This window comes from Neovison vison, chromosome 3, assembly GCF_020171115.1.
Source record: "Neovison vison isolate M4711 chromosome 3, ASM_NN_V1, whole genome shotgun sequence".
In the NCBI taxonomy this organism is placed as follows: Eukaryota; Metazoa; Chordata; class Mammalia; order Carnivora; family Mustelidae; genus Neogale; species Neogale vison.
The window spans coordinates 147634728-147660841 of NC_058093.1; the positions used below are offsets into that span (position 1 = coordinate 147634728).

At 48.5% G+C, this 26114-nt stretch overlaps 1 protein-coding gene across 1 annotated transcript in view; it reads left to right on the forward strand.

The window, feature by feature from the left end:
* Window positions 1-12725: 12725 nt before the first annotated feature.
* Window positions 12726-26114, forward strand: part of MYO5B (myosin VB) — a 333183-nt gene continuing 319794 nt past the window's right edge. Inside the window, exon 1 of the mRNA XM_044243014.1 lies at window positions 12726-12760. Coding sequence (XP_044098949.1) covers window positions 12734-12760 — 27 coding nt within the window. The 5' untranslated portion in view covers window positions 12726-12733. The remainder of the gene's footprint in view (window positions 12761-26114) is intronic.

Genomic DNA, 26114 nt, shown 5'->3' on the forward strand with positions numbered 1-26114 from the left:
GTTACCTTGTAGTCATAGTTTGGTCGTCCACTTGCGACCGTTCATGGCTATTAAGATCCACTGACCTCCAACCAAACAGATCTCCTGGCGGTAGCACGAAGCCTGGGGAGGTCCCAGTGGTGGGTCCCAGCAGTGGGTCCCAGGGATCCTGACAGGTGAGTAGATCACAGCACTGAGAATCTGAAGCAAGATACAGGCAGGTCCAGGCATCTGGGAAGAAGTGCTGCAAAAATTGGGTCGAAGGCATGAGACATGGGCTTACAGATGGGACCAGAGACCGGGGGAAGACTGTGATGGGGTGGCCGAGGCTTTTCCCAGAAAAATCTGGGTATGCCACTGGGCATAGGACAGAGAGGAGGGCACCAGGACAAGAGGGTGGTTCAGGTCCTATAGCCAGAGGTGACCATGTCTTTAAACATGGTTGCAAGGAGTAAAGCAGGATCCCAGTGACTGGAACTGGGGTTCAGGGCAAAGAAGCTTCAAAACCCATGTGGGCAGTGGACTGACTTTGGACTTAAAACTGGTTGCAGCCCAGGGAGGGGGAGCTTCCTTGTGGGTGGTACTGGAGGTGTGAGCAGTGGGGAGCCGGGGGCTGTACCATTACTGCCCTGACCACCTGTGGAACGAGCCTTAACACCAGCTGGAGCAGGAACGGCCAAACGCTTGAGGCAAAAGACAACTTTGTGAGAATTTTACAGCCTGATTTATGGAGTAACACATGTTGAAATAGAAGCTGACCATAAACTTTCGGTTAGAGCACAAAAATAAAATGCTAAATGATATGCCTCCCCACGATCCAAAGCTGCCAAGACAGCGGATGCAAACATTATTGGGGCACCATTAGGTGGCTGCTAATGGATGGCCTGGAGGGGAGGAGCCTCCTTGGCGCATGCGCAGGCACAGTACCAACCACGCGGTGCCAGAGCAGGAGCTTGGCTCTCCCTGGGTTAGGGGGCTTGCCTGTCACTTTGTTACCTCGGGTGCCTAGGCAATGCCCAGCTCTTGTAAAAGCGTGTTGAGCAAATAGGTGAAGATAAGAAGGAAGACTTTGTTTTGCATAAACAATAGCAGCACCAGCCCCATATTTTTCTTCTGGTGGGACAGAACTGTCACCGGACAAGGACATCCTGAGATGTCACCTGTACTGAATTGAATCACGTCTCTCCAAAAAGACATGTTGAAGTCTAACCCCCAGTGCTTCAGAATGTAACCTTATTTGGAAATAAGTTCATTGCAAATGTAATGAGACAAGAGGGGTCATACTGGATGGACTGGGTGAACCCGTAATCCAATATGACCGGTGTCCTTATAGAAAGAGGAGAGGACACAGAGAGACACAAATGCACAGGGAGAATGCTGTGTGACGACGAAGGCAGAGAGTGGAGTGACACGGCTTTAAGCCAAGGGACCCCAAACATTGGCGGCCACCGGACCCCAAGCATTGGCGGCCACCACTGGAAGCTGGAAGAGGCAAGGAAGAGCTTTCCCTAGAGATGCGGGGAGGAGTATGGCCTTCAGACACCTTGATTTTGGGCTGCCAGCCTCCAGAACCATGATATATGAATTTCTGTGGTCTTAAGCCACCCAGTTTGTGTTTCTTTGTTGTGGCAGCCCCAGAGAATTAATAGATCACCCAAGCCCCTACTTCCTGCTGGAAAGAATTATGCTTGTGATGAGGACATCCTTAAGAATTAGAGAACCAAACTGCTTATGTTCTCACAAGGGGAGGGGAAAAATACACAGATAAGTAAGGAAAAGATAGACTATGCTAGACAGTGATAATGGCATGGGGAAAACAGAGGGGTCTAGGAACATGGAGTGACAGGAGGAGATGTGACTTCCAGTGAGGTAGGCAGGGAAGGCCACAGGGAGAAAAGCCCTGAGGAGGTCAGGGGGAGGACACCTCGGAGCCAAGGTAAAGGCCCCCTGGGGACTGGCCTGGGGGTGTGTGAGGGACCCGAGGTGCCAGTGGAGTGGAGTGCGTGCAGGGAGTGGAGCTGAAGCCACTGCGAGGACTTTGGCTGAAGGAGACAGAGGACCTCAGACGTTCATCCACGGGGGCATCTAGGGAATGGGAAAAAGACATCCTAGACATAGACAGTGAAATGTTTGTGGAGTTAGGAAGCATGGGTATGGGGTGGGGGGCTGGGGCCGGAGCTGAAGGATGGGGGCCACACCAGTGAGCACTCAGGCTCCGGGGAGAATGGTTGGTTATGACTGGGCAGGAACAAGAAAACAATGTAAGACTTAGAAGAAAGGTGCTAAGATAAAACCTTCATATATGACTTTGCCCATGTGTTTTCTCTTTAGGGGTGTTAGTGTTTGAATGACAGATGCCTACAAGTATACATGGCCACTGAAAAAGAATGAATCAATTTCCCAAAACAGATCAGAGCCATAGGCCAAAGTATCTCTCTCTCTTTTTTTTTTAAGATTTTATTTATTTATTTGACAGACAGAGATCACAAGTAGGCAGGGAGGTAGGCAGAAAGAGGAAGGGAAGCAGGCTCCCTGCCGAGCAGAGAGCCTGATGCGGGGCTCGATCCCAGGACCCTGAGATCATGACCTGAGCTGAAGAGCTCAGAGGCTTAACCTACTGAGCCACCCAGGCACCCCCAAAGTATCTCTTAATAAGCTCAGAGGCAGTGGTAAGTGGGTGTTTTCTGACAGGCTGGAGAGTTTCAAGGTAGCTAATCTGAATTAGGCCAAGTTTGAATATGCAAGGAATTTTCTGCACTCTGACTTGAGTGCAACTTGTCTACTCTCTGTAACTAGCTCTTGTGAAATCGGAAAAATTAGGGCTAGCTAGCAGCTTCTTTCAACTCTAGTATTCTATCTGGGTTTGTGTCTGCTGGTCTTGCCTTTGGACCCCCTTACCCACTCCGCAGCCACAGAGCAGAGCTTGGCAATGAACTATACCAGAAGCAATCTCGCCTGCTCTTGGTGTCTAGACCCTCACACGGGCTTCAGTCTCTAGGCAGAGGCTCAACGCAGCTAAACTAACATTTATTGAGCATCTCCTATATGATAACATTCTCCTGAGATCTCGGAGTTCCCTAGTGAACAAGAACAGACAAGAGAGACAAGGGCTCTGATTCTCTGGAGCTTAGAGTGGTTGGAAGAAGGGCTAGACAGGAAAAACAGGAATATGGATAAGGGATTTCAGAGTGTGATGTGACAGAATGGAGAGAGAAATGAGAGAGTGCAATCGTAAGCAGGCGGATGAAGGAAATCCCTCTGATTAGGTGCTACTATTTGAGCTTAGGAAACTGAGAAGCAGGTTCATGACCAGAACTAGGGGGAAGCGAGTGAGGCACTAGCCTTGGGTGCAAAACTTTAGGGGGTACCAAAAACTCTGTAATCAAGATAAAAAATATGGGTAAAAAATAAAAACTCACACCCAACATCTGAGGAACAAAACATCCAGAATTTAAATAAAGGCAGGATCTGGCAAGAGCTGTGATGGGTCATATCAGACCCTGAGGCCAACGGAAAAAAATGTGTGTCCCTGTTTATATGTTTTAGTGTGTTTCTTTAGGTTAACTTTGCCCACAAATTGATTTTGGAAATGTTACTGATGATAGCTTTTGTTTCATTAAAGCAAATACATAAAATGGTCCTACATTCTGTTTGGAGGATTGGATTGTAAAGGGTTCACTCAGCAAATTTGGGGTGTTCAAATCCTTTGCATTCCAAAGAAAGAATTGGTTCCTGATCACCTCCTCGGAGTTACCCTGTAAGTCTTTGGGATCCTCCCTAGGAGTGTCTTTCCGTGGCTTGGGCTTAGGGCCACACCAGAGAGTTTATACTGTCAATGTGATTTGTGTTGATGGCCTTTTTTAAGTCACCTGGGACCCATGGTGCTCTGCCAGTTTCACTTTGGGGGTGGAAGGAACAGGACTGGGTAATTAGGGTTGGTCAGTGGGGACTCACGTCTGGATGACTGACCTCCAATAAAACCCCGGGAGGCTTGGGTGGCCTTCGCTATTGCCAAACAGGGACAGGGAATGTCATGTTGTCACACATCCTTGCTGAGAGATGTAGGAGCTGCCCTTTTGAGTGTACTGGTGAGGACAGCTGGAAGCTTGTGCTAGCCCTCTCCTGGACATCACCCTACGCACCTCTTTCCTTTGCTGATTTTACTTTGTATCCCTACACTGTAATACACCCAAACCATGAACAATATAACAGCTCCACTGAGTCCTTGTGAGTCCTTCTGGGGAAGAACCAAACCTGAAGGTGGTCTTGGGAGAGCCCTCATCCCAGCATAAATAAGAGATTTAAACATAAAATGATGTGAGTTTTAATACTTGTACTTTATGATTTTTCAATCCTTACCTACTCCTTTCATGTTCTGAGGAAAAAAATAACCTTTAAAAAATATATGAGAGGACACCTGGGTGGCTCAGTCAGTTAAGCATCTGCCTATGGCTCCGGTCATGAACCCAGGGTCCTGAGATTGAGTCCCGCCTTGGGCTCCCTGCTCAGTGGAGAGCCTGCTTCTCTCCTGCTGGTGCTCTCTTTCTCTGTCAAATAAATTTTAAAAAATTATATATTTATATGTATATATATATATGAGAGCATGCATATAGGGGCTGCATTTATGCTGTGGTTTCAAACTCTTCTATGACTCAGCAGTGGTACTTTACATCCATATGGCTAAGATTTGGGGAAGAACATGTGTGGCAGGTGAAAATCAAGGCTTTTGTTTCAGGCAGGTTAAGTTGGAGATATCTTGAGACATCTGTGTGGAAAAGTAAAGAAGGCAGCTGCATGTTTGAGCTGAGTCCCCAAAGCACATTTGTATTTATTTCTAAACATCTAGTCTCTTTCAGGGTTCTTGAAACATAGTGGGTGTTTATTTATTTGTTTTTAAAAAAGTTATTTATCTGTCAGAGAGAGAGAACAAGTGTACTCATATAAGCAGAGGTGTGCAGAAGCAGGGGGAGTGGCAGGCAGAGGGAGAAGTAGGCTCCCTGCTGAGCAAAGAGCCTGATGCTGGGACTTGATCCCAGGACCCTGGGATCATGACCTGAGCTGAAGGCAGTTTCTTAACCCACTGAGCCGCCCAGGCACCCTGGAATGTAAATTCCTAATAGGAGGTTACCTGGCCACCCCTAGAATTAAAGCTCAAACTAACTGTACACTGAAGTATTCCAAAATGTATTATAGATATCATCAATCTCTGGTACCAAATAGAATAGAAACACATCCATGCAGTGCCAGAAGGCTTCCTGGAGGAGGTGGGACACAGGGGAAGTTCTAACGCAGAGGTTCTTGACCTTGGCTCCGCCCTAGAATTACCTGGGGCGTGTTTAAAGACCACACCCCAGAACAGGTGAATTGGGGCTTCTGAGTGAAGACACAGGGGTCAGGCTTTGTGAAGCAATTCCCAGGTCACTTGTATGTGTCACCAAGAGTTTGTATTAATTGACTAGACTGTATAATTAACAGAAGCCCTGAAATCCAGCCTCTGGCTCTGAAGGCCCCTTACTTTATCTCAGGATGTGAGAAAAGTCTCATCTGGAATCAGGGAGAAACTTGGGTCCCACAACAAGATGTCTGTTTGATGGTTCAGATTTGATTTCTTAATGGGTGACATGGACAGAGAGTGTGCTTTTTGAGCAAGGCAAGTGGGGAGAGATTATGAGTGAATTTCTCTGTCCCTCAGGAAGGGCTTTTGGGCCTCCACTTCTTAGTTCTTCCCCAAAACGTCCAGGCCAAGAGCCGCTGGGCCGCCAACCAGCTTTGTGGCTCTGGACAGGTCCCACCTCCTCTCTGAGCGTCAGTGCTCCCACTTGTCACATGAGAAGGTTGGACGTTGATCTCCTTGAGGCCCTTCCAGTTATGACTTTCAAAGTTCAGGGAATTATGGAATACAGAAAATGAGAGAAAAAGCAAAACTAAAATTGGCTGCTGAGAAAAGTGTCCAGAAGAGGGCGCAAGATCCTGGTGATAGAATTAGCTGGGGTCCTGGCCATTCTCTGCAAAGGGATCCTGTCTCTGGTTCCCTGAGAGCAGCCTTCCGTCAAGGGCAGTGATCAGAGGCTGGGGGTGGGGTGCGGGTACCTGGGCGGAGGGAATCAGAGTCACTTTTGCAGGATGTGTAGATTGTGGCATGGAGGCTCTTACCCTGCATTTTCTTTGATCCACACCAGTTTATTTTTTTAGCTCCCTTTTCTCCAAGCTCCAGTAGCTATGCCGGTTCTTTCTGGGGGTCATTACAGTTATTTATAGAACAGCCCTGGGTCCTGCGAACAGCTTGTGAGCAGAGATTTTGGGGGTTCTGGGGAAGTGTAAACTCCACTTTTTTCTCTGGCTCTTCCCCCAAGAAAAGAATCTAACCCTTTTGCAGCAGTCAGGGTGCCTCGTAGGAAGCAAAACCCTTCATTCCATTTGGGATTAAAGCCAAGCTTTAAATGAAACCCCCACTGAAGAGAACAAAGGATTTACAGTCTTACCGATTGCAAAGAACCGATACCAAACTTTCCCAGGAGCCAGCTTTGAGATGGGGCTTTCCTCCCCATGAGGTTCTCAATATAACATTTGCAACAGCACATCTAGACTCTCCTTGGCGTCCGGAGCCAGGTGGGTGGAAGACAGCGACCAGAGCCTCCGCCCTGCCGCCCCGGGCTGGTACAGTCCAGCCTCGCACCTGCACCCGGTCACAGAACCTACAGCAACCTTGACAGTCATAATCCAGCCTCTGCTTGAATTTCTCCCAGGACAGCACACTCACTTCCTCATGAAAGGCCCGTTTCTCTGCTAAGCAGTTTTCCTGATTAGAATGTACTTGATCTTTGTGGTTGTCCTCTAACTTCCTCCCTGTGGTCCGAGTCTGGCCTCCACGAGGCAGGACCAGCCTAATCTGTCTTTCGCAGGACAGATTTTCAAGTATTTGAAAACAGTTATGCCGTCCCCATTTCTCTGGTTGGGGTACCCAGCCCCCCACATTCCTCAGGGCCCTCCCTGCATCCTTTCTCCCCCCCACCTCCCTCTACCAGCATCTTCAACCACTCCTCGCCACCTGGGGGTGCAGGAATCCAGGTTGGGTTCGGTGTCAGGGTCTCCTCCATACGGAGGGTAACAGAATTCACTGCTGAAGACCTCACCGGCTGAGCGCTAACTTAGAATGGGGAAAAGGGCGCCTGGGTGGCTCAGCCATTAGACGTCTTGGGACATCTGGCTCCCTGCTCGGTGGGGAATCTGCTTCTCCCTCTCACACTTCCCCAGCTTGTGCTCCTGCTCTTGCTGTCTCTCTTTGTCAAACAAATAAAGTCTTTAAAAAAAAAAAAAACAGAACAGGAGAAAAATAAATCTGCATTGCCCTCAGAAAAACTCAGAGATGACCCTGAAGAAACCACAAAGCTGAAAGCATTCCACAGCACCAAGGCTGTTAATGCCATTTTTAAAATTAATTAATTAATTTTAATCTGAGAGAGAGAGAGGGAAAGCATGAGCAGAGGCAGCAGCAGAGGGGGAGGGAGACGCAGACACCCCACGGAGAAGGGAACCTGATTGGGGGCTCGATCCTAGGACGCTGGGATCATGACCTGAGTGGATGGAAGGCAGACGCTTAATCGACTGAGTCACCCAGATGACTTCTATCACCATCACCATCATCATCATCATCATCATTAATTTAAGTAAGCTCGAAGCCCACGCACGAGGGGCTTGAACTCGCCACTCAGAAAGCAGGAGTCGCGTGCTCTACGGATTGAGCCCGCCAGGTGCCCCCGTTAATGCCATTTTAAATCCTAAATTCCCAATAAAGTCTAATTTGGTAGTTTGTGCAAGAGGCTGCCCTTTGCTCTAATGGGCTTTCTTGCTTTCAGGCTCTCCAAAGGGACTTTGAAAAACCATGTTATGTCTCCCCACGTTTTTAGTTTAATAACTAAAATTTTCATAAGTTTAGATAGTTGCAACAGATGCAAGTTTTGGCGTGTTGTACATATTGTCAGCTTAAAATAAAGCTCAAACTCTTTTAAATGGATTCAATGGGTTCTCACTGCCACAGCAATTTGATACCCTCTGTTGCTCGTTAAGAGAACACGCAAATGAGTTCTTTAAACATTCGGTTTTTTTCTTCAGTTTGAAGTTCCATTCCATTTTCTCTACAGAATTTTAGTCCATTTTTATGCTAAAAACTCTTTAAACCACCACCCTACAATACTTACGTATAACAAAAGTATGTACATAGACTAACAAAATTTAAACCATTTTTAGTGGTCTAGTATTAACATTATCCTGAACAAAAGATGATGTTTTTATGCAACTTCAAAATTTATTCTGATTTTCATTCTAGACATAGATGCTATATTTGTTTACATACATTCGTAGATGGGAAAGGAAGTTCTAATAGAACAATGTCCCTCCATTCTTTGAATTCCTTCAGAGTTGCCAAAAACCGCATAGTGATTCATCAGAAGATTATTTTTAATAATCTGTCAGCTGACAGAGGTGTCTGGGTGGCTCAGTGGGTTACGTGTCTGACTCTTGATCTTGGCTCTGGTCATGATCTCAGTGTCCTAGGACCAAGCTCCCTTGAGTTAGTGCTCAGCAGAATCTGCTTCTCTTTCCCTCTCCCTCTGCTCCTCACTACCCCCTCACCCCCATCACATGCACAAATCTTTTAAAGACAATAATCTGCTGGCTGACAGCGGGTTTGGGTCCTCCTTCAATTTTGTTGCTAACAGAATTGGAATCTACCTGTCCTGCACAGGGTACATGGCCCCTTCAGGAGAGTCACTCCCATTATCAACACCAAAGTTTCTGTCTTTCTGTTTGGTGTCCTGGAGGCCCTTGCTCCCCAAACAAAGCATCTTTCTTCTGAGCAGTAAGGAGGGAGATCTGATAACGAGACCTCCCCCCTCCCCTTTACTGCTGTCCTGTCTGTTGGCAAATCAGTGTTGAGATTTGCCAGGGCGAATGGAGATTGAGGATCTGGACACCGACTCCCTTAAAACAGATTATGGACTAGAACTCCTTCAAATATCTTGGCCTACATTGGTGGACCCCCCACCCCAGTAAGAAGATGGCTGCCTTGCCAGTAGGAACATTCGGGAAAGCAATCTGCCACTAAGCGGATGAGAGGAAATTGTGGGGACAAAGTTCTTGCCAGTAAGCCAGTCATCACAGGACACTTTCTGTATGTGATTTTATTAGTCATCGTTTGGTACATCACAAAGCACCCCAAAGATCAGGGGTTTCAAACCACACTCATTTATTATCCTACAGTTTCTGCAGGTCCCTAGACTTTATTATGTTTCTTTAATTGAGACACAGCGTTTCTGAATCCTCTGTTTGAGGGTGCTTCATGTGGCTACGATCAAAATGTCAGCTGGGGCTGTGGTCTTCAAGTCCCGTCTGGAGGCTCAACTAGCAAGGAATCCACTTCCACTCTCACTCATTCACCTATTGGGAGAATTAAGTTTGAACTGACCCTACGCCAGCTGGGGTACTTATTAAACAAGCAGATTCGTGGACCACACATGGACCAACAGAATTAGCACCACCTGGTACCCCATCGGCCTGGTACACATTAATGGTAAAGAACCCCCAGAGCAAAAACAAGGGCTTAGAGTGAGACAGAGTGTAGTTGAAGGCCTGCTCTAGAATGTTCCTCCCACCGGCCTCACCTTTCTCATCTGTGAAATAGATTCATTATTTAAACTTCCTTTATAGGGCTGTTCTGAGGTTCAGACAAGATCCCAGAAGGAAAGCAGTTGGCAAGTTTCCTGGCACAAAGTGAGTTTTAACAAATCTGTATTATTATTCAAAGAGGGAAAGACCATATCTGATTGTGAGATTAGAAATTCACAAAGCCCTGGCCAAGAGTAGGATTCTCCTCAGGGAGGTAATTTGGTTCAGTCAGCATGAACTGAGCTTTTAATCTGTGCCAGGTATGATGGAAGCTAGAAGGTTGGAGGCAGGGAGGGGATGGGGAGGAAGGATGGAAACACATGAGTTTCAGGTTAATGCTAGGTCCTGGTGGGACTGCTAGTGTTGTCTACCAGGCAGATGGAAAGGTGGGTATAACCTTACTATAGTAAGGTTAGAATTAGATTTGAGAGTTAACAATGCAGTGAGAGGCAAAATGGGAACTGTGGATGAGAAGACGAGATTTGGGAAATGGGCCACAGTTTTATTGAAGAACCAGCAAACAGAGTTAGAAAAGGGAATCATGGGGCACCTGGGTGGCTCAGTGGGTTAAAGCCTCTGCCTTCGGCTCAGGTTGTGATCTCAGAGTCCTGGGATCGAGCCCCACGTCAGGCTCTCTCCTCAGTGGGGAGCCTGCTTCCTCCCTCTCTCTGCCTGGCTCTCTGCCTGCTTGTGATCTTTCTCTATCAAATTAATAAATCTTAAAAAAGAAAGAAAGAAAATGACACCACGAAGGTATGTTTAGAGAGGCTGGGAAAACAAGAGGAGAAAAATGAGAGGTGCTAAGAAGAAGATGGTTGAACCTGAGTGGGGAGAGTCATTTACTACCCCATGCTTCAGAGGAAGAAAACAATTTCAGTAAGATGCAGGGTGAGCAGTCACTTAGGAAGGGACTAAAGCAGCAATTCTTAACCTTGGCTGTCATTAGAATGACCTGGGAGCTCTTAAAAATCCTTTTACCCAGGCAGCACCCCAGACAAGTTAAATCAGAATTTCTGGGAGTGGACATCAGGCATTTGTTTTTATAAAGGTGCAGAAAATGTTGAGAACCCGTGAATTATGGGGGACTGTGTTTAAGTGGAGCCAGCTGTTACAAGCTACTACCTGAAGTTTAGCAGGAAAGGAGAATAGAGAAAGAGTTGCTGGTACAGACGAGACCCCTGATGGAGAATGGTGGTGAAGCCAATGTCCAGAGCAGACATGGGGACTAAGCTGTAGCAAGGGGGTTTCTTTACCCAAAAGGGGAGAATCCCTTAGGTGTGAAAACAGGGTGCTGGCTCCACTCCCAGCCTTTCAGATTCAGCAAGTCTGAAGCCTGACAATCTGTAGCTCTAAACTTCTCAGGTGATGCTGATAGCCCTGGGTTGCACTTGGAGAACTACTAGAAAACAGGAAAGGAAACCAGGCAGACAGATTTTTGAGTGAGAGATCAGTGGTGGAGCCATTTCCTTTCTATTCCAGCCGGTGATGTCAAGAGCTCCATTTCAGATCCAAGGAGAGTCCTCCAAGCTCTGGTCACTGCATTTGTTAACCTCAGAAGTACGATCTTTTAGAATTATGGAGGAGCTTAAAGATTCAGACACTAGGGTCACCTAGTTCACCAATCAGAATTCCTGAGGGTAGGGTTCCTTCCTTGGATCTGGTAAAGCTCCCTAGGCCGTTCTCATTGAGGAGGCACAGTTGGGAAAGGCTGGGCAGGTGAATTAAATGGAGGTCCTGGATTCCACGTGGGAAGGTCTTAAATGCAGAGAGTTTAAGAAGCCCCATCCAGCGTCTGAGGTTCCAGAACTATTTCTGCAGCGGGGATGGACGCACCCTGCAGCTGAGAACTACCCTCAGAGGCTGTTCCTCATTTAGGGACAAATGCCACCTTCAGATGAACCAAGGTCCTTTTCTTCTACAGTATTTGCTCTCCCTCCACCAACTCCTGCCAACTACCTTCCTTTGGGCTGAAGTTTCCTTTTCCACTACAGGTAGAAGGAGGACAGAAGCTACTGCAGGCAGCCAAATGCCATTAGCGGGGAGGGGGGCGGGAGGACGGGACAAAAATGAGGTAGAAAGTGGCAGAGAAATGGAGAGTGCGCATGTAAGAGAGAAGAACATGCCAGACTTTCCGCAAAAGCTAACTATAATCCTCTGATAGGGGTGACGGCGGTTAGGAGCCTAATCGGAAGCCGTGGGTGAAACCGGCAAAACAAGTAGAGAAGCTACGAATCCACTTCTTTAGCAAGGACTTTAGGCCAGGGAGGTCAGTTTGACGGAGACCGTCGTTGGTATAGCTAAGTCCCCTTTTATAACCTCCCATGACAGAACTGAATTTTAGTGAGAATGTTGAACGCAGCCACGTGAAGTTCGGGGGAAATGATGGGAGGTTTCAGGCATAGACTTCTATTCCTCTATTTTCTCTCTCCCTCCGCCTCGCCGTCTGTTGCTTCTCCGTCTTGTTTCCACTCTCCCTGCCCGGCTTCTCCCGAGGGCACGGGGAGCGTGGCGCGGCAGGTGCAGCACCCGCGCGCACCTGTGCCGGCGTGCCCTTGGCGGCCAGCAGGGGGCGGCCCGCGCCTGCTCCGCCCCCGGCCCCGCCCCCGGCCCCGTGGACCCCGCTGCAGCGGGGGCGCGGGAGGGCGCGTCCAGCCCGGCCCCCACAGGGCTCAAAGGCGGCGGCCGCACTGCACCCGCTCCCAGCTCCGCGGCCCTCCCTCCCCGCCTTCGGCCCTCCCCCTTGGGCGCCCGCACCTCCTCCCATACCTGAGCGGGGAGCGGCGCCGCGCCGCCTCCTCCCCCGCCCGCCACTCCTGCCCGGCCGCAGCTGCGCCGCCACCGCGGGAGTAAAGGTCGCGCCGGCCGAGGGCGAGCCAGCCGCGGCGCCTCCAGGAAGCCGGCGGGACAGGTCCAGGGGCGAGCGGCTAGACACCGGGAAACTCTGGGCCGGCCCGGGAAGATGGCGCCAGAAGGGCCGGCGGTGGACTGAGAGCCGGCGGGCGGAGAGGAGTCGGGACCCGCCGCGCGGCGGGGCACGGGCGAGGGCCGCACGCCAGGCGCGGTGCCCCGGCGCGGGCCGGCCCGCAGGGTCATGTCTGTCGGCGAGCTTTACAGCCAGGTGAGTGCGGGCCGCGCGCCGCGGTCCCGGCGGCCCAGGTGAGGGCGAGGGCGGCGCGCTGCCGGCCGCCGCGGCCCTCGGGGGCGCCCTCTTCTGCGGTCCCTGGAGGCGGGCGGGGGCCCGGCAGCTGCCCGGCAGCCTCCCCCTTGCTTGCTCCCCGGCGCCCAGAACTTCGGGAGGCAGAGAAAGTTTGGCTGCTCCGGGAACGTCCTGCGCTGACCGGCCGCGGCTCCCGGCGGCCCGGTGGCGTCCGCTCGGCAGCTCTGCCTCCGGCCAGGGCTTGTCGCCCCCAAACCGACGCCCTGCTGTCGCTTTCCTCGCCTGGCTCTACGGAGTTTCCCGGTCCGTTGGGGGGGGGGTGGTTGCTGCCAGTGCGGGGCCCGGGGCGTGGGGACAGCCCCGCTGCCGCCCCCTCTCCTGCCCGTGGACCTCGCTCCAGCCGCTCTGCAAAGCAGCTCGCAAGGGCGTCCCTGTAAGGCTTCCTTTAGCTCCAGCGCACCAGTGGGGGAAGCCCGCACTTAGGGGATGTTAGCACTCGGGATGGAGAAAAGGGGACCCAACCTGCTGTAAGGGGCTGATGGCTAGGGTGGGCAAGGGGAGATAAGCAACGGGGGAAGTGAGATGCTCGAAGGATCTGCAGAGACCCCAAGGAAGCGAGTTCTTAATTTGCGGGGGGAGGCTGGAAGCGGCCCCTCCGCGTGGGTACCAAGAAGGCTTCAGTTACCGATGGGATGGGGGTCGGAGGAACGCTGACCTGGGGGTGGAGTTTGGATTTCCGGGATGTTCTCAAGGTCAGCAGGGATGTGCGGGGCTCGGCCCCCACGGTCGGGAACAGGTGCGGCTGGGTGGAGACGCCCTGCTTCCGCGGCAGTTGTTTAAAGTTCGGGACCAGCCGCCGCCTCCCCGAGCGTCTACGACCGCTCAGCCGCCGCCGCGCCCCGCTCGGGTTTCAGCTTGGCAGGGGACCGCGACGGGCCCGGGCTTGTAAGCATGTGCCCCTCCCCCCTTCAGTAAGTTATAGAGGCTTGCACGCTCCGTCTTTTCCGGGGCTGTGACCCGTTTGACAGTGGCTCGTGCGTCCGTGTGCGTGCACGGGTGAGTGTGTGCGCGCGGGGCCCGGGGAAGGGTGCGCGCGCGTGGGTGTGCGATTTGCAGGAGACCCGCCCCGGCCAACAGGTCTAGGCGGGGAGGAAGAGCTACTTCCGCGTCCTCACCTGGCTCTTGCTCTCCGCTGTCCCGTGCGTGGGCGAGCTCTGCGGCGGGGTGGGCTGGCTGCATCGTTGGACGGTTTTTCTAATTTCTCCTGGGAAGAGAGCGAGCCGAGCTGGGAGGACACTCAAGAGGTGGCTGTAGAGGGTGGGGTCACCGCAGCCTCCAACACCTCCTCCACCCCCACCAGGGCTCCCGGCGTGGGTGACTGCTTCGGGAAAGGGGGAAGGCTGGGGGAGAGCGGTTCGGTTAAAATCTCTGGCGTGTCTGGCTTTGAAAAGTGCCCCACGCTTTACCCCTGTGCGTCTTGGGAGGAGCCCTCAAAGCCCTGGCTTTCAGTTTTTCCGCGAAGCGGGTTGTCAGGCACTTGGACTAGAGCTGGAACCCCGGGGGGTGGGGACGCCTGAACTGGAATGTAAAGACTTGAAGTTCTGTTAACACTCAGAAGTGCACGGAGACCCTACTCGACTGCCAAATAAAACGAGTGCCTCAATGGCTTATGCCTGCCATGTATCACAAAGTCCTTCATCAGGTCATGTGGTTACTAGGTGAATGAAGCTAATGGATAACTGAATAAACCTGTAATTTTGAAGCCCTGATCTTAAAACAAGATTGGATTGCTTTTCATAGACCATACTTCCAGGGGAAAACACTCGATTTTTCTCCTTAGAAACGAGTATATTATAAGTGAGTGAATTGCATGTTAATTATTAGAAATGGACCCTAGCGGCAGTCCGAGCCAAAGTTTGAGAGTAATTTTCTGGGTTTGTGGTAAGGACAAAACTATCCTAAGAAAAGGGTCTTGAGTGAACACACAAGTCACTTAAATTGGCTTCATGGATATTGAGGGTTTGACACAACTCAGGGTTTTAGAATGTCTTTGCAGGGCTGAGAGACTTGACCTGATCGTGTTCGGGGGGGTTTCTAGTTCTTAATCACTTTTAGGTAGATGAATCTGAAATCAGACTTTCTGTGGCTCACCCAGTAGCTTCCAGATTGAATTTTGAGCAGTTGTTTTTCGAGTTAGACTTAAGCTTTACTGTGAGAAGCTGGTGCATTGTTTCTAACCATTATTACCCTACTTGCTAGGCTGGATTCTCAGTATGCATATGAATCACAAATTACTTAGAGAAACCGTGCCTGCTACTCGGATTCATTTTCTTAGGGAGATGATTTGTTCATTTCAGTGTGTTAAAACCGTTCATGTTCTCCCTTTTAACTTGCTAGACTAGTTTAATGTGATGAATGCTGGATACAGGCATGCACTGTAATGTATTATGCATGATGGAAATAATTATCCATTATGTCAACAGCATTTATAAGTGGGTTGGAAATACTAAAGCCCTTTAGGACTATACCTGTTGCTTTAGTGACCTAGTTGGAAGATATTATTGGAAGGAGAACTGTAAGTACATAAATTATTCTGAAAGTACAGTTTCAGGTAAAAACATATTATTCTATTTCTACTTATTCTAGAAGAATTTTTTTTCCCCTCCTCTGCCACATTACTGTTTTCTAGCTAGCTGTACTCCAACTGGATGCTCTTATGCTATGTGAAAAAAAATTTTTTTTGAGTTTTTAGTCCTTGATGATGGTCACTTCCCAGCTTCCCATCAACAAGGGAATGTCTGTTTTCAGAAGACCCAACACCTCATCTTTGAGAAATTGCTCTCTAGTGAGACTTTTCTTGGAGGGAAGAGAATTAGAGTCCATGCCAGGCACTTTAAGGGTGATGTCAAGGTGCCGCAGCCTCCTCTACTCTTCACAGGAACCTGGAGCTGACAAGCAGCGGTCGTGTCCCAAAGTGCATGTATGTGGCAATTAGTCCTGCTTTTCCTGTGGGTTGGAGGTATGGGCTAACTTGATTCACACAGGTCCCAGGAAGAGACCTGAGCATGCGGAAGTGTTAGAAATACAATTTGTGATAACTGCAGAAAATAGTCTGACTTTAAGTTTTTCCTCAGAATAACCCTTCTTATAAATACTGTTTTTTCAGAGGAGTCTTTCAGGAGGCTGTTTGGATTCTAGCCAGCAGAGTGACAGAAGTCGCAGACTGAAATAAGTACCTTCAAACACTTTTCTGGTTGATATCCCCCCCCCCCCCCCCCCCCGTAATTGATAAATGGTGTCCTAGCCGGGATTGTTTGCTGCTGATTTACTGGTGGAGCCCCCCTGTGTATGTTAATGGGGGCTTTGTCCTCTGCTTTCCTTATGCATCGGGTATGCAGGTGTCTCCTGGGTGTCCGTCTGGAAAGCAGCAGGAGCCACCTGCCTCTTGTCCCCACCTGCCACCCTTGGAAGCATTAAGGATTCACTCCTACTTTTGGCTCCAAAGGATATTTCAAAAAACTGGTGCCGGTAGAGACGTAAGTGGTAGCAGATGCTGGCAGTGCTCCTGGGGCCCTTGACTCTTCTCTGGTGCTTGTTCACTCCCGATGGCACCCGTTTCTGTCCAGGGTTCTTGCAGCCTGAGCACACACCCCTTCCCCCGGGACAGTCCTTTAACTAAAGGGAGTATAACTCCTTTAGTTATAAAGTACCTTCCACACTCCCCAGCCTTGGGAACGGGACTGCCCTAGGGTGAGGCCCCTGCTCTTTCCAGAGCTGTGCAAATTGAGCCCAAGTTTCACTTCTTGGATTTTGCTGAATATCACACCCCTGCTTGCCGCCTTCTTCCCTGTCCCACTCCCCCGGTCTTGGGAGCACCACCCAACAGGTCACTTAAACAGGAATCTTCATCTTAGGATCTGATTCTGGGAACCATGGTGGCTTGGCCGAGGAGATGTTGAGAAACTCAAGGGCTCTGGCTTCCTTGCGGTCCTTTGAAGCACAAAGGCCATTAGTGTGCCCCCACCCCTTCCTTCTTGCCTTATTCTCTGCCTTGCATCTTGCTGCCTTTCCCATCCCTAGTTCCCACTTCTTGTCTGCCTCCCTTCCTCAGATGGGCCTGCAAAGCTAGTGGGCTCTTGGCTCTGCTGGGGAGCATCAGAATTCCAAAGTTTGCATGCAGATTGTCCCCAGTTCTGGGCATGTTCTCTGCCTATTACAGGTATGCACTGAGTGAGCGTGCCCCGCCCCAACCCCCTTGTCAGTAGTTCTTGTCCCATCCTTCCACCCCCTTCCCCCAGGCTGAGCACACCTAGAGAAGAGACAACACAGCAAACCTTTTTTGGAGCCTCCAGTGTGTTTAGCATTGTGCCTTGTACTGAAGAGCTGCTTATGAGCTTGTCCCCGCATCCCCCCACCCCCACCCAAATCCCCCTGCCCCAACTCCTGGAATTTCCTTGTAGCTCTTTGCTGACACCATGTCTCCTCACTCGGGCCTCTTGGGAAAGCTTGCATTCTGGCTGCTAGTTTCTTCCAGTTTCCTTTTGGTTAATGTGCTCCGAATAGTTCAGTTGACTGCAAGGTACCCACCCCCATGAGAGGCTTCTTGACCACTCCAGGTCTGGTCAGAGTCTCTCCATATACCGTTGTACTTACATTGTTCAGAGAGATGGCATCCACTTGCTGGTTGGAGGGCCGAGGCACCTCTAAGTGAAAAATACATTTTCTATGACCTGGCAAGAGATTTTTGTTATTCCTAAATATTTTGTGTTGTAATGGTCAGCTATAAGGTATACGGCTAAAAACCTTTAAGTCCGAATACAGCCTTCCCTGAATGGTAGTGTATTTCACTATACATAGTTTACAAGGTAGACTTGTATTAGTTGAAATAGTTGGCCCATCATACATTTCAGTAGGCTCCCCAGAAACAGCATTAAAAAGCAGTTCATTTAAGAGTGGAACGTCTGTTCGGATTGGCTTGTCTGCACAAACATTTTGCCTTGTCATTGGGCAGTAGAACCTGAAGTGCTCGGAGTTAATACAGCCGTACCCGTGTGTCCTTAATGATACAACATTACCCTTGTGTTATGGGAGGAACACAGATACTCCATTGCGGGTGTTTCGTGGAAGCAGGAGTTGGGTGTGCTGCGGTGGGGGGCAGGGGGACAAGGGGTGGGGTAGGACTTCCTTTAGCAGTGGTGGGCTGTGACTGGGCCTTGAGTGAATAGGATTTAAATAGACATGGAGGATGCAAGGGGGAGGGCATTATCAGGAGGCGATGGGAGAGGGCTGGGAAGCATGGAGGGGGGGAGGGATGAGCGAGACTGAATTGGGGATGGCAGCCATAGTAATAGCTTAGCTCTTGGATCATGAAATTTTAGACTTCTGGAACAGTTGCAAAAAAAAAAAAAAAGGGGCATGGAGTTGTGTTTTATTCCAAATACCCCCAGTGTTAATGCCATCTGTAAGCACAGCCCAGTTGTTGAAACAGGGAAATTAAACTTCATGCGGAACTAACTGGTCTGTGAACCTTACTGAAGCTAATCAGTGTTAACACTAATGACCTTTCTCTGGGCCAGGGTCCCTTCTAGGATTCCACATTGTTTAGCATCTTTGCACCTTTGATTTCCGGTTAGGGGCTGTTTCTCCGTTTCTTCTCTTTTATAACATTGGCAATATGAGTATGGGTCCATTATCTTGTAGAAACGTCTTCAGTTTGGATAACCCTGGTGTGTTCTGCTTACGTGGCATTTATGAATTTTGGCTAAGAAAACATCAGGAGAAATCAATTGCTCTTAGGGCACCATATCAAGAGAGCTGTGCTATCATCGTGTCCCATTTCTGATGGTATCCCTTCGATCCTTTGGTTAAAGTGATGTCTGTTTCCTTTTATTGAGGGGTATTTACACACCAAGATATGGGGTGCTAAGTATCTTTTTTAAAGATTTATTCACGAGAGACAGCTGCAGAGGGTGATGTGGGGATCAATCCCAGGATCCTGGGATCCTGACATGACCCAAAGACAGATGTTGACTGAGCCACCCAGGAGCCCACTTACACTGTTTTTTTTTTTTTTTGTTGTTGTTTGTTTTGTTTTTTAGCCACTTAGGGATTATTGAGCCTAAAATTCAACAAGGGCAGGAGTCATCAAATCCGATCTTGAAGTTTCCAGCTTGAGGGTGGACAGAAAAGTTGGAATGGGGCAAGGAATACTCAATACTTTTTTTTTTTTTTAAAACCTGTTCAGTTTGGGGTGATACTTTCCACTTATATAAACTGATGTTTGAGGATATATGAGCTTAAAGGAGACATGTTAGGATCTGGGGGTTCTTGCAAATAAAAATTATGGGTAGGATTTTCTCTAAAGCATGCCAGTCTTAGAACATGATTTTAATAAAGATCAGATCATGACCTTGGTGTGGGCAGTCCTGGCCTCTGGTCATGATCTTGGTAAGGACTGTCCTGGGTATGTGGTTAAATGCTCCGCTCTGATGCTTTGGAATAAGTGGATTGATTTTTTAAAAAAAAATTTAATTTTTTTTTCCATCTGAACCTGGGACGGTACCTGCGTCTTCAGAGTCCTGCATGATCACATGCTTTATCCTGTGAAGTGCCTCGTGCACTGCATGGGCTTAACTGGTGATCAGCTTTTTTTCCCCCTGGAGTCGTCATGCTGTGTGGTGGGTGGCCTTGGAGGTTCCACTCTCCCCCTGCCCCCCTGGGGAATGGGCAAGAGCAGTTTGAAGGAAGTTTTCAATTAAAGCTGTGCTTTCTGGCCTTTCATTGGAGTTCTTAAGGGAAATCTAAACACTTTTCACAATGCCTTTTTTTGGTTGTTTTTTTGTTAATGCAAACGATTATTGAAACAATTCCCACAATGTGGGAAGGGCAAAGGCTCTAATCTCATTCCCAGAAACGGCTGCTGTTAATCACTTACGTATAGTTTCCAGGCCTGTGTTGTTCAATAGGGTGTTCCTGAGCACTTAGTGCGGCTGGCCCAAGTGGAGAGGAGCTGGAGGTGTGAAAGACAAAACCAAACAAAAACAAGGACCAAAAAACCCCCTAAAAACCCAACTCAGATTTTAAAGATTTTGTACAAAAGATGAATGTAAAATACCTCCTGCTATTCTTGATTAAATGTCGAAATACTTTGGATATATTGGGCTAAAGTGTTTGATTCACCTATTTTTAACATGGCTACTAAAAAAATTTAAGACTCCATATGTAGTTTGTTAGCAGCACTGCTTTATTGATGCATGGTTCAATATACACTTCTTTTTTTTTTTTTTTCCAATATACACTTCTTATAGATTTTATGTATTCGAGAGGGAGACCAAGCACAGAAGCAGGGGGAGGGAGAAGCAGGCTCCCCCACTGAGCAAGGAGCCCGATGTGGGGCTTGATCCTAGGACCTGGAGATCATGAACTGAAGGCAGATACCTAACCATCTGAACCACCTGGGTGCCCCAGTATAATATACTTAAAAATGGGATCATGCCATAGATACTATTCCAGATCTTAAGCTACTGTGCTCCCCTAACTCTGTGGCGTATAAAGGTAATTTTACCATTCAATGGCCATATAAAATGGCATATTATGGATTTACCTTAATGTTAACTATTCCAATTTTTTTTTAAAGATTTCATTTTATTTATTTGACAGATCGAGATCACAAGTAGGCAGAGAGAGAGAGAGAGAGGAGGAAGCAGGCTCCCTCCTGAGCAGAGAGCCCGATGTGGGGCTCGATCCCAGGACCCTGGGATCATGACCCGAGCCGAAGGCAGAGACCTTAACCCACTGAGCCACCCAGGTGCCCCTAACTATTCCAATTTTGATGAACATTGAATTGTTATAATTTTGTGTGTGTGTGTGGAAAATGTTGCACAACATTCTTGGAACCTCTTTCCAGTTATTCACTTAGGATATATTCCTAAGAGTAGGATTGTTGACATGTATGTTTAGCTGTCCTCAATACGACCAGTAGCCTCCAAAAAACTTTCTTCACCTCTCCCTGGCACCGGCTGTTTTTGCTCCTCTTAAATTTCTACTACCAGGTTCATTTTTGACTTAAAGTTGGTTTCCCTTGTAGGATTGAGCTTCTCTTCATATGTTTAATGTGTTCATTTGTAGGTTTCCTTCTGTTACCTGTATCAGGGCAGACACTTAATGGACTGAGCCACCCAGGTGCCCAATAGCTAACTCTTCTAATGGAATCACAATTAACAAGATAGAGGATGTGGAGGACAGGAACCCTTCTGCACTATTGGTGCAGCCACTATGGAAAACCTACGGAGGTCCCTCAAAAAATACCATATGATCCAGTAATCCCAATACTGCGTATTTACCCGGAGAAAATGAAAACCCTGATTCAGGGAGCTAAGATAGCTATCATTCACGGAGTCTTTTTTGAGCCAGGTTATTTCTAAGTGCTGTGTATTAATTCACTTACTAGTAACTCCTTCCCATTACAACTGGAGGAGCTCGGCTTATGGACTGGCCAGAAGCTGTACTTCTCTTACCAAGGAAGTAGGACCCCCAGGTGTCTGGCCAGGGGCTGGCTTCTGCCTTCCACGAAGATTTGTTCCGTTGATGGTAGAACATCTGTACAGAAGAGTCTGGCACACGGAGGTTGCTTTCTACCTAGTGCTGCCCTGTCCCCCAGCAGCAGAGAATCCTCCCAGAGGACAAGGAAGGAAGGATGGTCTGAATACAGAAAGGTGGGCAGATGGTCAGACCCTAGAGTTCCTTTCTTTAGGAACTTAGTGCTTTTCATCCTTCTGCCGCCACAACCCTCAACCCCACGGGCATCCTGGTGCCTTGTCACACTGTCCCAAATGCAGGCAAAATGGTCTTTGGCTTTCCTTCGCTCTCCGTGGCCCCCAAAACAGTTCACCTCTTGAAGATCCAAACATAGAAGATGTAAGACACTCAAGCAGTGTCAATCTGGGGGACTGGAAATGTAACCATTTTGACTCCTTTACAGATGCTTCGCCTGGCTCTGTCCCCCATTCCCCCAATAGCACAGCAAGAACATCATCTTTCTTGCCACACTTGGTATCTAGTGAGCCTCTTGTTCTAAGAACGAATGGAGAGCAGGCACAGTCCTCTGGGAAGCTCTTTTCCATCTGCTCATTTAGTCCGGGGCCTCTTATGCAAGGTTTCTCTTTGGCATCTGAGGAGGGCACCTTCCAGAGGGATAGCCAGGACTGTAACTGTAGGGGCTTCACCGGGGCTTTGTCCAAGCGGTTCAGCAGCCCCCTGCAAGCAGGGGCGTTGTAGGTGGGACAGGAGGGAGGTCCTCACGTTGTCTGGATCCTGGAGAGGGTGAGTGCTGGTGCTATCTTGCTGATTTGCTGTGGGAATGATGAAGACTCTAAATCTGAGGTCCAAGTTAATAGCTCATAATGCTCCTCTTAACATTTATTCACTGGCTCATAAGTTCCTGCCCTCGTTTGAGTGACTCGGATACCGACGTGGACCCTGGAGGCTTTTCTCTCCTTGGCTGAAGTTTGGGGAAGGAATGAAGAGGCTCATCAGGGAAAGTTAATGATTTTTCCCAGAGAGCTTTTGCCAAAATGTGTGGTGATGTGAAATCCTGAGTGAACAAAAACATCGGATGTTTTCTGCATGGAATTCAAACACTTCCCTTCCAGTGTTCTCTGCACCAAATTCCGGTTCCCCGGCTTAGAGACCAGCCTCTATAGGTAAACCTACTGGGCAGAATTCCATTTCCATTTGTATTCTGACCTCGGAACTGATCATTTTTTGGGGAAGATGACAAGGTAAAGATCCTTGAACTGGTAAAATGTACTATATTCGGCTACTTATTTGTGTGCCCTGGTCATTCACTGGGGACTTTAGTTTAATCTCCTGATAACTGGCCACTGGAGCCTAGTACAGTCTTGCCGAGGACAGGCTGCATGCTTATATTATCGTCTCCAGTTTAGGTGCCACTAGTCATGTTGAGTGCTTTAGAGAATGCAGACAGAATGCTACCACCAGCTAGGAGTTTCTGATTAGCAAAATGGACCATGTTGTTGGAGGACGTATGTATATAATGAAACTGAGTGGGGGGGGGAACCAGAATGGTGGTGACCTGGGGGACGGTGGGACTGTCAGCAGACTGCTAGATCGCATGGTGAGTTCACAGGTTTTTGTTACTCTGCTTCACCAGTGACCTATCCGACTGTTTCTGCTGAAAATGGGATGTTTTCAAAACCAGATTTTATGAACCTCTGACATAGCCTGGATGTCTTACGTGTGTGTAGTTGATGGTTGAGTGTGCATATCTGCACGGTTCCTCTCATTCAAGGTGTAGGTTGGATCTTCTCCCATCCCTTCGTTCCCAAGTTACAGTTCTTGCATACTTGGGAACTCCGTGAATGCTGTTGGATCAGTTTAAAGCCTCTTAAACTGCCCTCCTGTTTCCAGGCCATGGCACTTCGAGGAAAGGCCTTTTTTCCACTAAGGAGCCAGCTTTACTGTAACGTTTTCTCCTGTCATTTTGGCTTTTGGCTTCGGGTACCCGGTGGAAGGCCCATCTGTTTCCTCTGGCACTTGCCTCAACAACCTACGAATGTGGAGCCCCTGTCAGGAGATAATTAAACGTTGTTTTTCTTTCTTATTACTGTGCCTGAAGGCTCAGCACAAGGTGTGAATGTGGAATAATAGCAAAGTAACGTTTGTGGACATGGAAAGCTCCTATAACTGCCTTGGTTTTGAGTAGCCTAACCTATCATGATATCCTATATCATAGCCTATAATATCCTAACAATTATGATCACAGATTTTTTTTTTTTTTTTTTTTTTTTTTTGCCTTTCCTAAGGTTGTCACTTACATTAAAAGCCTAATCTCCTGTTTATTCCCAATTCAACTTGATTAACCATCTCAGGCAGATGCCCGTGAGTCCTTACGGGGATTGGGGGCAAATCCTGATCTCCATCCTTCGTGTGAGCTCAGACAAAGCCAGTGGCTTGCCGGACAGACTTGCTAAGTCAGGAAAGAAAAATCCAACTGAGTCGGTTTCTGGAGTCTTCCCTCACACAGGTGGTCCTCCGTCTACATCTGAAGATTGATCCCTTTGGATTGATCACTAAGCCAGCGAGTGTTCAGGGTACCTTCTGCCTGCTGGGATATAGTCACAGCCCATTCCTGCAAAAGTGTCTTTTGACCTTGGGTTCTCCCAGTCTAGTGGTTCATTTCTTGTATGAATGGGCTTGAAGGTATTAGTATGTTAAAAGGAGATAAATTGCTTTGTCTCATCACATTTAATCATTTTCGATTTGCTTATACTCGCTAATGAGGGCTAATGTTTGTTTATAAAATGAGGAAAATGAGTGTTTCCTCAGCCAGGAACGAGTTTCTTTGCTGTCGAGCTGCTTGTTCCTTTGTTGTTTTGTGTGTGTATACATGTGTGTGACTGTGTCACATACAAAGTGCACGCCAGAGTGAGGAGAATGCCTTTACGATGTGATAGGATCTGGCTGCAGGTCACAGTTGATCTAGGCAAACGCGTGCTTTTTGCTGCTGGGTGTGGTCTTTCTGCTGAGGCACCAGGAAGCTGGAGCTCCTCAACGCCTGTCCTGAGACTGACTTCAGATCTGATGTGTTTGTTTCCCCTTGTGTGGTGGCAATCTCTCGACGCCTGGGAGGTAGGCCTTTCTGGTTATATCCAGGAGTTCCTCAAAAAACTAGTTTGGTTGAGTAAGGTAGGTGTTCGCTGAGCTGCATTTCTGTTACAGACTAAGTGACTTGAAGGTACTGATGTCTGTTTTATGTGGCTGCCTCCCTGCTGTCATCCTCCAGGGTTAGCATTGGACTTGGAATGATCTCGGTGGGTCAGCAGAGAGCTTCCATGGCTGTCAATGAAAGACTCCTTTGAATGGAGCCATTCCATTCTGCATCTGGTCTGTCTGGTTAAAACTTTAAAGGCTCGGGGGGCGCCTGGGTGGCTCAGTGGGTTAAAGCCTCTGCTTTCAGCTCAGGTCATGATCTCAGGGTCCTGGGACTGAGCTCTACATTGGGCTCTCTGATCAGCAGGGAGCCTGCTTCCCCCGTCTCTCTGCCTACTTGTGATCTCTGTCTCTCAAATAAATAAAATCTTAAAAAAAAAAAAATTTAAAGGTTCAGGGTGCCTGGGTGGCTCAGTCAGTTGAGCATCTGACTCTTGGTCTCGGCTACGGCCTTGATCTGATTGTGAGCTCAAGTCCTATGTGCTGGGTGTGGAGCCCTATAACAAAAAAACCCTGAAGTCTCATTGGATTTTGTAGTTATACTGACTTCTAGTCCCTTTTAAATATATGTGTATTAATATGACCCATACATGGGCATAATTGCCTCAATGTTAGGACAAGTGTACTAGCATTATCTGTTGATTGAAAAATGTAAAGCCTATTCCACCTAATTTCCCAAAATGCTCTTTGTTGCGTCTTTCCCACTGCTTAGCATCAGGCAGGATATTGGACACTTGGTATTAGAAAGGAGGGGGCGGTTAGCATTATTCATAATGCTCAAAAGATCAGAACAAGCCAGTGTCCATCCTGGATGAATGGATGAGGGACTGGTAGATCCAGACCATAAAGTCGTTTTCAGCCTTAAGGAGGTTCTGATACGTGCTTCATCACAGATGCACCTCAAGGGCATGACCAATGGACTTTAGGAGTCCACGTATGTGAGCGGTACCTGGATGAAGCGAATTTAGAGACCACGGAGGACGGCGGTTGCAGGAGGGAGGGGAGAGTCCAGGTGGGTGGTTTTAGTGGTACAGAGGTTGAGTTTTACAAGGTGGGAAGTTCTGGAGCTGCACGGTGGTTATGGCTGTATGGCAGTGTGAATGCACTTAACGTTACCCAACCGTGCACTCAAAGGTGAAGGTGGTAAATTTCCTAGGTATTCTACCGTGGTCAGATTGGGGGCAGTAAGAGGGAACATAGAGGGTGGACCGGCTAGACCCGGGTTTGAGCCCTGGTTTCCTGTTTGCCAGCTGTGTGACCTCTGGCGACTGGTCAACCTCTAGGCTTGTCACCTGTGACATGGGTAAGAAGCTAGAACAACCGTCAAACTTGCTACTGAGACACCGTGAGAACACGTGAACGGTAATAGGAGTTGCTAGGAGAAGGTCTTGTCTTCTGGAAAGCTGCAGTTCAGGGCAATGTAGGGGTAGGTGTGGGAGGGCTTACAGGATATTTGCGGCGCAGATTCTCTGGCTCCCGTTCCTCTGAAGGGGGCAGCCAGCCTTGAAGTGGGTCCCAAACTCGCAAAACCCTGGCATTGGACAGGCACTAGGGCTATGTCTCTGCGGCATCTTTTTCAGGTGTG